This window comes from Echinops telfairi, unplaced genomic scaffold (assembly GCF_000313985.2).
Source record: "Echinops telfairi isolate 266 unplaced genomic scaffold, ASM31398v2 ScPeMD7_3533;HRSCAF=4204_1, whole genome shotgun sequence".
Classification (NCBI taxonomy): Eukaryota; Metazoa; Chordata; class Mammalia; order Afrosoricida; family Tenrecidae; genus Echinops; species Echinops telfairi.
This window is the reverse complement of record NW_022107432.1, coordinates 24,883,917-24,897,119: the sequence shown is the minus strand read 5'-3', so window position 1 is coordinate 24,897,119 and position 13,203 is coordinate 24,883,917. Positions and strand designations below refer to the sequence as shown.

The following is a 13,203-nucleotide window of genomic DNA, read 5'->3' as shown; positions in this document are numbered from 1 at the left end:
AGCCCATCTGTAGACAATTGGACATCCCCTTACAGAAGGGTCACAAGGAAGAGATGAGCCAGTCAGGGTGCAGTATAGCACCAATGAAACATCCCGTTTTCCTCTAGTTCTTTAATGCTTCCTTCCCCCCACCACCCACTATCATGACCCCAGTTCTACCTTAAGAAGCCAGCTAGACCCAAGCATGAACATGGGTACAGATAAGAGCTGGAAACACAAGGAATCCAGGACAGATAAACCCCCAGGACCAATAATGAGAATAGCAATACCAGGAGGGTAAGGGAGGAGAAAAGGGGAACCGATCACAGTGAGCTATATATAACCCCCTCCCAGGGGGACAGACAACAGAAAAGTGGGTGAAGGGAAAAGCTGGTGTAAGACATGAAAATAAATTATTAAATTATCAAGGGTTCATGAGGGTGGGAGGGTCAGTGAGGGGGGGAAATGCGCTGAAACCAAGGGCTCAAGTAGGAAGAAAATGCTTTGAAAATGATGATGGCAACATATGTACAAATGTGCTTGACACAATGGATGGATGGATTGTGATAAGAGCTGTAAGAGCCCCCAATAAAATGATTTATTTTAAAACATGAGATAATACATATGTGTGTGCACAGGCGTGTACATGAATGTGGTGACGAGGATGCACTAGATTCATATAAACTCCTGCTGAGTCTTCTCTTCACGAGACTTGAATTGTAAAGTCATGTTGATCGACGGTCCCTATTGGGTTCCGCTTCCAACTCTGCCCTTTGTCGGCTGTCTGAGTTTGAGGACATTGTGGGCCCTCTAAACCTAATGCCTTCTTCTTTTTAAAAACGTATAGAGAGAGCGACTCACTCATTTGCTATTTCTAAACACTTAATGATGTAACCCTTTCAAAGAACTTCAAACAGGTACTGTTTCATAAGAAGGGCAATAATGTCCACTCGAGTTACCTAGTGGGATAGGTAGGTTTATTGTGCCAACCTGGCCAATAGGAACATGTGTTTGATTGGAGGGAAAAGCCATAAATGGCTCAGCAAGCCCTGCCCCTCTCTCTCTCACTCTCTTGTGATCAGACCAATATGCGGCTGCTTTAGCTAGTTCTCTGCCCCAACTTGTAAGCTACATTACCTGTGGGACAGCCAACCTGTGGATCATGTCACTAGAGCTTGCACTTTGTTCGAGACCTGCTCTTCCATGCTGTTGGTATACACATCGCTTGAGCTTGGGAGTGTGGGATTCTGTCATCTGGCTGACTGTTGGTGACCTGCCCTGCTGTTTGCTGCCTCTGGCTGGACTGCCTGCATTGCTCTATGGAAGACTCAGCTTTCTGCCTCCTTGACCTTGGACGGAGCAGCCCTCCTGAGTTGAAGGACTTCCAGTATATTAACTGTTCCACACAGTACTGAGATCTCTCTACTACTGTATGGACCAATTAGCTGTTATATTCCTTCAGGCTGTATCTATCTAGCTATATAATCATAAGTGTCCTGGTTTCGTTTCTCTAGAGAACCCTGTCTAAAGCACTTCGTATTTTTTTTCACTTAAATTTTAAAATTTGTGGTTGCGGATATACAGAGCAAAACATATACCAGTGTAATTGTGTCTATGCGCGCACTTTAGGGACACTGATTGCATGCTATGAGTTGTGCGCCATTCTCAAGTCCCTTTCTGAATTGCCCCTCCCCCTGTTTACATGAATGGACTTCCCGCCAAGACTTCCATTGAAGCTTGCATCCTGTGTGGACAGTTCTTGAAAGAGCATAATGTTGCTTTGATCGCATAGGGATAGTTTGTAAACAATCTACTGCTCAAGGCACACCTGTTTTACTAGTTATGTTATACTACTGTTGGGTTTCAGAATGACCCCAGGGAATAATTTTGGTTTGAGCTTGAAAGATGACCTCCGTGCAACAGTTTTAGGGGCTTAACAGAGTCATGTACACTACGCATCAGGTGCTATGCTAGGACTCACGATAGGACTAAGCAACAGATGCCATGTCTTTATTCTAGTAAAGTACATTCTGAGCCTGCAGTCCAGTGGAGGGAGAGCGACAAACAAATAAGAAAGCCATGTCCCATGGTGACAGTGCGATGGTGTGGGGTGAGGGTGGCAAGAGGGCAGTGGAGATAGAAAGGTGTGGGGGGTTTGTACTTGATCAACTTAGATAGGCTGGAAATACATATCCCAGAATTCATATACGGTTCTTTTATTAAGTCCATTCCAAAGCACTATAAAAACTCTTTAAATTACCATTCATACCTTTCCCCAAAATGGTGTAGATGCAATAATTTTTTTTAAAATACCATCCTTATAAAGATGGAAGAACAAGAAAAAAGCTCCCTCCTACCCTGAAGCAAGGGAAACCAAGCATTTCACAGGGGGAGAATCAGCCCTAAGCCCACTGTCATCCAGTAACCCTGACTCATCTTGACCTTGTGCAAGGTTTCCAAGCTTTATGGGAGCAGACAGCCTCATCGCTCTCGGGCAGAGTGGCTGGTGAATTTGAACCACAGACCTTGCAGTTCAATGCTTCCCAACAGTGTCCCCAGGGATCCTCTCTCAAAGGGGACAGCTGTGATCAAAGGAGCCGGGGTGGCACAGTGGGTGATAGGTTCACCATCAGGTCTCTCTGGATTGGAATCGAGTAGATGGCAGTGAGTTTGGGAGCTGTTATCAGGATGGTGGCTGGCAGCAGTGTGGACTCTATCAAATCATGAAGGTGGGACCAGGGTGAGAAGAGACTGCACCCTTCTTTGAGCACAATATGAAACTGGGAGACCCTGGGGAGTCTTGCATGTGGCTGTGATGCTGGGAGCCACGTCAATGCTATTTCAAAGACCAGCAGGGCACCCGACCTGAACAGGTCTCAGCAGGGCTTTCATAGCACGAACTGGCTATGAGGAAGGAATAGGCTGTCCGCTTCTGAGGAACTGCCCGGCGAAAACTCCATGGCTACCAGTAGAACATTGTCGGACAAGGGAAGCCTCCTGAAGGGCACTGGAACCTTGTCAGAGAGCGCTCCAGAAGACGATGCCCTCCGGTTGGAAGGCACGCAAAATATGACCGAGGAAGAGCTGCCTTCTCAAGATAGAGTCAACCGTGAGGTGGATGGAGTCACACATTCAGGGCCTTCCTTGGCTGATGGAACATGACTCAAGCTGAGAGGAAACCGCTGCAAAACTCAATTACTAACTGGAACTTGGGGTGTAGGAAGTACGGATCTAGAATTGGAAGTCATCGAAAGTGAAATGGGCCACAATAAAGACCGATATTCTAGGCATTAGTGAGCAGAAATGGACTGGTATTTGGCCCTTTTGAATCAGACAACCCTGTGGTTTACTATGTGGGGAATGACCCAATCAAGAGGAACGGCGTTGCATTCACTGTCAAAAAGGACATTTCAAGATCTATCTCGAAGCACACTGCCATCTGTGGCAGGATGATATTTATCCAAATAGAACCATTACATCTGTTATTCAAAGTTACACACCAACCCCTAACGCGAGGGATGGAGAAACAGAAGAATTCTACCAATCTCTTCCATCTGAACTTGATCGAACACACAGTCAAGATGCATTTGATCATTCTTGTTGACTGGAATGCAAAAGAAGGAGGAATCGTAGTTGGAAGCTATGACTTTGGGGATAGAAACGAAGCCGATGACCACAGGAGAGAATTCCACAAGACCACTGACTTCCTCATCAAAAATTACCTTCTTTCAACAACACAAAGGGAAACTCTACACACGGACTTCCCCGGATGGACTCCATAGATATCAAAGTGACTACATCCGTGGGAACGAGACAATGGAGCGACTCAATATCAGCAGCCAAAACAAGGTCAGGGGCCGACGGTGGAACAGACCACCAATGTTCAGAGGCAAGCTCCAGGTGAAGCTGAAAAACAAGGAACAGAAATCCACAAGACCCAACAGACCTTCTTGCATATCTCCCACCTGCATTTCAAGTCTAGACTTGACTCACTGAACACTAAGGACAAAAGGCCTGATGCTCTGTGGGAACACATCAAGAACAAAGCACATGAAGAAAGCAAAGGGCCATTTAAAAGACAGGAAAGATCAGCGTGCATGTCCGAAGAGACGCTGAAACTGGCTCTTGATCACAGAGTCGCTAAAGCAAGTGATAGAAATGAAGAACGTCAAAGAACTGAACAGAAAGTTTCCAAGGGCAGCTCGAGAAGATGAAATAAACTATTAGAATGAGATGCTCAAAGATCTGGAGTTACAAAACCAAACAGGAAGGGCACACGCAGCGTATCCTAAGCTGAAGGAAGTCTCCCTTTCCACGCAGGATTCCCACCAATGCCCCTCCAGCACACCACCACTCACCAGGGGGAGGCTTGTGTGTGGCCATGATGTGGAACAGATAATCTGGGCAGCTTCCAGGCTAAGACACACTGCAGAAAGGCCTGTGATGTACTTTGGGAACACAATCATGCAGATCATAGCAGTCTGGTGCCCTTGCGCATTTGTGGCCATGAGTCAGAAGCAAGGCTCCAGATCAGCTAATAACCTCAGGAATAGTCCATTAATCATGAATTTGGGAACCTCAGCAAAATCCATACATATCTGGGAAAATATACCACTTCAAAATTGACATAAAAAAAATAACAACTTGACTATACCAGCACAATATCAAAGTGTGAGGGGGGGAAAGGGTCCTCGGGCCCAGAAAAATCTTTCAAGGTCCCCACTGCCGTCCGGCAAAATTGACTCGTGACCCTGCAGCAGAGGAGAAATGCCCCGGAGGGTTTCCAGAGCCGTAATTTTCTTTTTTATTCGTTGGATTTTAATACGTATATCATATCGTTCCACGTTTCAATCACGTCACGTAGAATGTACAGTTGCTACCACAATCCGTTTCCAAACTTTCTTTTTCTACACTGACTCCTTGACACCGTCTCCCTTTTACCACCCCCCCACCCACCACCACCACTGTACCACCCCCCGCCCCCAAACCCCTTATTCTACTCGCTGTCCCTCTAGGTTCATCAATCCTGGGTTCGTACACTGAAAAAAATGGAAAAGCATATTCTGAGAGACACTCAAATATGTATAAACAAAAAACAAATAAAACATTACCAACCAAACATACAGAACATTTGAGAAACCAGATCAGGTCCTGTCTGCGTCCTAGGGGGGATCCACGGACCAAGTTTTAACTGTCGGAGTCAGAATGATGCCTTTGAGCTTCTACCCTCCTCTCTCCCAAGCACTCTGTTTAGTGACCTCTTTCCTCCCTTCCCTCAATTTTAGACAGGGGGGTTCTCCCGAGGTTTATTTCCTAGGTCGTTCCACAAATGAACCTCGGGCTCCCACTGCCATCCACCATGGAAGCCGACTGTGGTATCTTTCTCATCCCAAAGGTTCCCACCAGGGCCCTTTCGGTTCTCAGCCGGGTGCTTTAACCACCCCGCCACCGGGGCTCCTCGTTCAAAATCTAGATAGTCCTTGGTTGATACAAGTTAGTCTAGTAAAAAGAAATCGGGGGCTCGCCCCATGTAATTTCCATGGCCACGTGCGAGCTTTGAGCTCTAGGTGAGCGGTGCCCCCACAGGGGTAGACGCAGGCGCTGGCTGGCATCTTCTGCCGGAAGCAGGGAATCTCGGGCGGGTCATGGCGGAGCAGGAGGCGATAAGAGTATAGAATGCGTCCTGGTTCCCCAGGTTCAGCGGGGGGTGAAGGTCATGGGCTGGGGGCAGCCATGGGGTCTGCCACGGCACTGCTGTACTTCTGTGGAGTGAGAAGGCATTCAGAAGCGGAAGTCACACCCTTCTACCGACTTGGCTCCCCTGGACCCAGCCTCTCTGCCGACCCTCCTCCCACTCCTGTTTGCCTAGCCCATTTGTCTTTTCTTCCCCTCCTGCCCCCACCGCACCAGATTCCGTCACCTTGTTCTCTCTGTCCACCCCGCTCCCACTCAGGGCCTCAAACTCACTGGCATCCAGTCGGTTCTGACTCATTGGGACTCAATAGGACAGGGTAGAATTGCCCCTGTGGGTTTCCGAAACTATTAACTCTTTCCAGGAGAAGAAAGCCTCATCTATCTCCTGTGGAGTGGCTGGTGGTTTCGAACTGCGGACCTTGCGGTCAGCAGCCCAAGGCCTAAGGCTTTGGCTCATCAAGGCCTGACTAAGATCATGCAAAGGTGCAGGGTAGGCGCTCGGGGGTTCTGTGCCGCCTGCTCCAAGTGTCAGCCATTATGTGAGGAGTGGACTGCGGGAATCACTTCCGGGGCGACCCGGTCCTTGCTGGGGAAAACAAGTAGCCCTGAATGTGCTGGTATAGCTGTATGGGTCATGGAAGACAGGAGTGAGCATGGGCCAGGGATGGGAGTTGAAAGGTGCTGGGAAATGTGCCTGTAAGAACCCAGGGGGTGTGGAGACATAGGGGAAAATGGACTTGCAGTCCGTGTAAGTTACCATTTCTATAATGCTCCCAGGCGAGGCACTGCCCTCTTCTCCATGGCCCCCCAAGCCCAGCCCCAACCCCACTCACCAGGATTCTACAGCTCAGCAACATGAGGCAGATGATCAGCAGCAGAGCCTTGCTTATGAAGAATCCACACAACTGAATCACCAAGAAGTTGCTGGCAGGCAGATTAGGAGGAAGAACTTTGGTTCCGCTTCAGAGTGGGGAACAGGGAAGGGGCACCCCCTCCTGCAGTCCCTGACCCAGCCTGGGGTTAGAGCCTGTAGGGTGACCCTCCCCGCAGGACTCCCTGAGAAGAGGCAGTCATCAAGCGGTTAGGCATACGGGCCTCACTGCGACAGGGTTACAGGAACCCGAGTAACCCAGATGGGTGGGCGAGGTTAGCCAGGACGAAAGAAATCGCCAAGAAACCAGAGCCAAGCCCCTGCCCTTGATCAGATGCGCATGGGTGGGGGCCTCCGAGGTCGCAAAGCAGGGCTGCTCCACGGAGTGTCCTTAGCTGCAATCTTTTGTGGAAAGGATGCTTGGTGGTGTGGTGGATTAAGGGTTTGGTCTATTACCGTGAGGCCAGGCTGACGGTTCAAACCCAACAGCCACTCTGAGGAGCAGAGGTGAGGCTGTCTGTCCCTGCGAAGATCGGCCGTCTCGGAAGCCCTGGGGTCCAGCTTTGCTCTGACCGCTGGTTGCTCTGAGTTGGAATTGCTCGGTGGGCGTGGCTTCGTTTCCGGGCCTTTTTCATTTTTTCCCTCATGTTGCCACTAGGTGGATACGGATCCCCGTCTAGAGGTGACTAGTGGAGTATAAACCATTTGGACCACCCTGGGACCCCTGAGTTGTCATTTCTCCAGTGTAACACTGTCAGGGGGTCCACAGCACTGAGTTCTGACCGGTGGGAACAGAACCGCACTGGGCCGGTGAGAGAAGCAGCCTCATTGTAGGGCCTGGGGGAGACTCCCAGGCAAACTGGGTGGCGGCGGGTGGGAGGTGCTTTGAAGTACCTGTGCATGGTCTCAGCCCCCAGGAGAAGTGCTGGCCCAGGAGGCTTGAGTTGTCCTCATTGGGCTCTGAAGCTTCTGAGTGATTTGGGGCAGGCTCCTTGTCCGCTCTTGGTCTAACTGCCCTCGGTGTGGAATCAGCCCCCCTGTCTATCCAGAGAGTCGGGCTCTTTCTGGCTTCAAAATGGAGAGTGCTATCCTTGACCTTGACCTTGACCTTGCCCAGCTCAGCTCAGGTCTGAACTGGGTCCTGGGGGCTCCCTCTCAAGACCCTAAACTTCACCTCCCCTGCTCCTGCCCCCCTGCTCTCCCAGCTTGCTGAATCTGAGGCCACCCAAGTCGCTTGTCCAGCCCTTCCGAGGCCATCTGATGGGCTCTCAGACTTACCTGTCCGTAGAGTCCTTGCTGGAAGCTGTACAGAGGGTCTTCTCTGAAAAACAAGTGGGGATGATGACAACACAGAGGGGAGCCACAGCCCAGGTCACCAGAAGGCAGAATTGGGTCAGCCCTTGAGTCCTGAGAGGGAGAGCGGGTGGGGTCAGAGCCAGCCCCTCAGACCCCTCAGGCCTGAGGTCTCACACCTAGTACAGGCAGGGCTCGCTGGGGACTTAAAGGGGGCAAGTGTGTCTCCAAAGCTGGTGGGAAGGGGGAGGCGGGGGCTAAGGGAGGCCCGAATAGAGACACTGAGTCACCCCAAGGGCAGGGAAGGCTCAGAACTGGGGTGCCACAGGCCACTGACCTCCGAACTCAGAACCTCATCCCTCCAGCTCTGATCTCTGAACCATGGGCTCTGGGCCCCGGGGCCCCACAAATAGCAGTGTGAAGGGAAGGTGTGTCCTGAGGTTCCCCACCCAGCGGACCCTGTGTGTAGCTTCTGTTGGGCCAGGACACGCAAAGACAGAGGTGAGAGCCCAAGTCCAGGGACCGAGGACTCAACAAGGCCATGTGTAGGAGCTGGGGGGATCTGGGGGGAAGGAGGCAGGGGGAGATGGGCAGTGACATTTCCCCTGAGACTCCACCTAGGCCCCAGCCTCCACAAACAGCTCACCTGAAACCACCAGAGAAACTTCTTTGATTGGAAAGATGGAGTTATTGACACTGGCACACCAGTAGTAGCCCGTGTCCCACTCTTCCAGCTTGGCCATGGTGACATTAAAGAACCCAGAGAGACGGTCGTCCCAGATCCTGTATCTAGTGTTGTCGATCCACGTCCTGGACTTGGAAGTACTAACTAACCGGAGGCACTCACCTGGCTTCCATTTACACCAGGTTTTGTCTACATGAGACAGTTTCTTGATTGGGTACGGACATGTCACCAGCAGGGTCTCCCCAGCCACTCTATGAATTATCTCTTTCTCCATGCTCCGCACCCAGGAACCTGGAGAACAAGTCCTCCAGGTCAGGTTGAGGACTGGGGTCACCCACCCAGAGTCTGAGCCCAGATGCCCCTCTGGCCCCAATGCCACTTGGTGCCCTGCCTCACCCTGCAGCCCCTGCTGGATTTGCTCCTATCCTTCCCTCACCCATCCCTGCAGCAGCTGCCCGCTCACCTGAGTCCAGAACCAGCAGGAGCAGCAGCAGGGACGGGCCCATAATGCCCTCTCCTGTATGGAAGCGTGTGGACCGGGAGCAACGACGCGGTTCCGTGGCAGAGAAACCGTGGAGTTGGGCCTGCCTCTGCCCAGACACCCAGCCCTTCAAAGAGCAAGATTGAGAAAGGGCTTGATTGGGTAAGTGTATAGCCTGCAGGAAGGGGCCTGTGGCCAGAGCCCAGGTTGAGGGCCCTGCTGGGGAGACTTCCAGTAGCTGGAGGTGTCTCTAGCCTACCGGGGCTTCAGCCCTGCCCCAACCTAGGGGGGGTCAGGGCCTCCTACCTTCTCATTGGTTCCACCTGCCCAACACTGCAGCCTGCCAGTGCCCCCCGCACCCCCACCCCCCCTCAAGCAGGTACTCACCTGCATGAGGAAGGTTCTGCAAGTCCAAGGTGGAAATGAGGATGAAATCAACCGTGGCTTTGTCCACTTCCCCTCAGAGGGTGGACTGAAGTGAGTGGGGGCTTAGGGGAGTGTCTGAGGCCTGACCAGTCTCTCCAGCCCCTGCTGGGTCCCCAGAGAAAACAGAGACCTGAGAGTATGTCTGGTTGACATGCACTCACCAGCTGTGTTAGTCTGGGTGGACTAGAGAAACAAATTCGTAGATGCTCATATGTGTAAAAGAAAGAGCTTTATATATAAGTGCAATTGTATATTTAAAAACATCCCAGCCCAGTTCAGGTCAAGCCCATAATTCTGATATTAGCCCATATGTCTGATACCAGTCTATAATTCCTCTTCAGACTCACACAACACATGCAATGACGCTGAATGCAGGAAGATCACAGGCCAGTGGGTGGAAAGTCTTGTGGATCCCGTGGCAATGGAAGCATCTCAGCACTGGTGTGGGTCTCCACAGGGCTCCTCCAGCTCCAGGGCTCTCACTGCATCAGTGTAGCTCCATGTGGCCTGTCAGCAGGATGAAGCAGAGTCAAAGCAGAGAGCGTGTCGGCCCTCCAGTGTGGGAAACAGAAAGATTTCTCCCAAGTCATCTCCCCCAAATACATGCCTAACTTAGCTGCTTGCTACACATGGTGAATGACTATATCCTTGGAGGTCAACAGAAGTAGGTCAGGGGTTATTCTCCCTAAGGGTTATCAGCCATCCAGAGCAAGCAGTCACCACCGTTTATTCCCACAATAAGTAGGACCCACTCCCTTCTGATAAGGATAGTAGTTGACTGTTTCCTTGTAGGAGACCCCAGAGAGGTCAAGCCCACCCAAGGGTGACCAAGGTTAGGCCACCATCATGAATCTAGGGTCCGCCCATCTTGTCACATGTATACCTCTAGTCTCCCCACTTCCTGTGGGCACACCCTAGCTCATCCCCTTCCTGTCACGCTTATGCCTATTATACATCCCCTTCCTATGATGTGTATGCCTATTGTACTGCCCCTTCCTGTGACATGTGTGGTTACTTGTAATCAGGCCCCCCGAAGTAGTTATAAGCCTTGGTGAGCAATAAACGTGGCTCTCTGGGCCCTGCTCTCGGCTCTCCAGCTGTCTCCACGTGCACCACCAAGTGCGGCTGAGGTGAGTGAGCATGCTACCATGAATTGTGTCTGACTCCATTATTTCAATCTCTCTTCTAGCTTTCATGCTGTCTGTGATTTCACTATAATCTTTACTTATTATTGCCGCACAATTGTGCCTACCGGACCCGTGATGATTTGTTGGGGGCCCTCCTTTCCCTCACGCTCCAGTGAGCTATTTATCTCCTTCACTCCTCCAAATGAGGTCATCAAGCTGTGACCTGATTGACAGGGTAGACCCCACCCCTTCTCAAGTTGACAGAAGATTATGCCACTACCACACCAGCTTTCACAGCCCCCCCACCCCCCACCCCCGAGAACAAGTTCCATGGTAGTTTTCAGACAGTCCCTGTGGGGATTCAAATAGTAACTAAGAGGAGCCAGAGATGCTGTCCCACTGACCGGCCCAGCCAATGCCCTCCCCCTCAATGCCCGCGCCCCGATACATACTGCCCCAAAGCATAAGACGCGCGCACACACAGCCACCCACAACACCAAGCGCTGCACCGCGGCGTTATGTTTGATATTCTCTTCCAGGAGCAAGGTTTGTTGGCAGCAGGCAAGAGTCCTATACAATGTCGAATGCAAACTGTCTTTCCATCCCGCACGTGACGGACATGGATTGGCTGGAAATGAACAGGAAGTCACGTGTGAGAGCTTCAGAAAACTTGACCTCAATTGAACCTAAGTTGACTGTGCCCCAGACATCTGGCAGAAGTAACTATCAGGAACCGCAGGAGCCCCCAGTCCTGCCCCTGACTCATTAGGGGGTGAGGAACGACTGAGACACCAACACTGTGTGTCCCCCATTCCCTCTTCATCTCTCTTCTCCTTCCCTCTCCCCCTCCCCCTCTGCCTCCTCCTCCTCTCTCCTCGACTCATGGCACCTTGAGTGTCTTCCCTGATGAACATTCAGAAGATCAAGTCCAAGGGCGTGTTTTGGACAAAGCTGTTGCTGATCACAGAGGAAGGACTGCAAACAGTGTGAGTTCAAATGTGCACCTCCCATCTCCAGAGATTCTGCAGAGCTGCAACATATGAGAGAGGGGAAATGAAATTTCAATTTTCTGGAAATGCAATATTTTTTAAAAGAGAGAGAGAGGTAGAAGAGGCAGAGGATAAATAATAAGAACACACGTTTAACTTCGAGTTGGTAAAGCCTGGCCCCAGGATTGTCGAACTCTCAGAACGCAAAAACTCCCTACTCTTGAGCAGATTTCGACTCACAATGACCTTATAGGACAGGGTAGAACTGTCCCTGGGCATTCTGAGGCTGTTCCTCTTTACGGGGGTGGAAAACCTCATCTTTCTCCCTAGGTTCAGCTGGTGGGTTTGAACCACCAACCTTGTGATGAGCAGCTCAACATGTGGCCCACTGCACCAGAGTCCTACCAGCTGACCCTAGGGTTCCCAAACTTGACTACCTCTGAGAATCACCTGTGGCCATACTCAGACCAATGCGGTCAGACCCTCTGAGCGGGGGCCCAGACATTAGTCTTTCTGAAGCTCCCCAGGGGTCCCAATGCAGAGACATGCTTGGAAACCATGGGTCTACCTTAATTTCCACACAATCTTTATAAAGCAGCTGTCCCGATCCCCTTTCACGATGAGGAAACGGAGGCACAAATCGTCTGGGGGAGGGAGTGACATTACAGGAGTTTAGGAGCAGGACTCCTGGGCCCGAGCTGTTGCACATGATGCCCTCAGACAGGACAGGACCCAGAACTGGAAGTCACCAGTCGTACTAAAGCTATCAGGCTCTCTCCAGACCCACTGATTACACATGAGGCTGATGGAAAGGCTGCCCCTGCTTCCAGCTGGCCAGAGAGAACGCATCATCACACATGCTGTCGGTAGCTGGCGAACACTGCCCTTTGTGACTTTTTCCTGGGTCTCCTGGCAGGAGGGAGCTCTCTGCTCTGGGTCCCCCACAGAGCTGTCCACCCTCCCAGAGTGCCTAGGCCCAAGTCTTCACACTCTTTCACATTCCCTCTAAAAGTCAGCATTCATGAAGTGTCCGGAAGGGCCCAGGGCAAAGAAAATACAAGCCCATGTTGCAGCAGAGGATTCTGGGAACTGAGAACATCTGGAGAGGTTGGTGATGAGGAGAAAACATACATTTTAAAGCTGTTTGTAACCTTCAAGCTCTACACCAATTTAAGGCGGACATACGGTTTCCAGCACAATGTTATTCTTACAAAAGGCTTCGGGGCAAAATGTAAGTACCTCGAGTCACGATCCTGACTTGTAGAGTTTGCCCCTTTAACTTTTTTCCCCATTTTCACACTTGACAAGGATTTCAGTGTATTTTTGGCTGGGGAGCCCTGTATAACCAGTTAGTGACTAGCATGAGACCCTAACTTTGACTCTCACAAGCATTCTCCAAGCTTCTTGTCGGCCAGCCATTAAGACAAAGTCTGACATTTGGGACCAATGGGATCATCTGCTGAGGGGCATGCCCCCTCTTGTTAGGGGTCATTGAGATTTCATTGTCCCTCACCTGGCCTCCAGACCCCACCAGGCTGGCTTCTTCTTTCACGGGTTCTATGTCTCCATTCTGGACATCAGGGTGGGTGGAGAAGCTTCTCTTTTTTTATCATTTTATTGGGGGCTCGTACAACTCCACCCATCCATCCATTGTGTCA

General features: G+C 51.0%; 1 protein-coding gene across 1 annotated transcript in view; it reads left to right on the top strand.

Moving 5' to 3' along the window:
• The first annotated feature begins 11,074 nt into the window (after nt 1-11,074).
• NCR2 (natural cytotoxicity triggering receptor 2) overlaps nt 11,075-13,203 on the top strand; it is a 22,388-nt gene continuing 20,259 nt past the window's right edge. The window contains exon 1 of the mRNA XM_045294773.1: nt 11,075-11,102. Coding sequence (XP_045150708.1) covers nt 11,075-11,102 — 28 coding nt within the window. The remainder of the gene's footprint in view (nt 11,103-13,203) is intronic.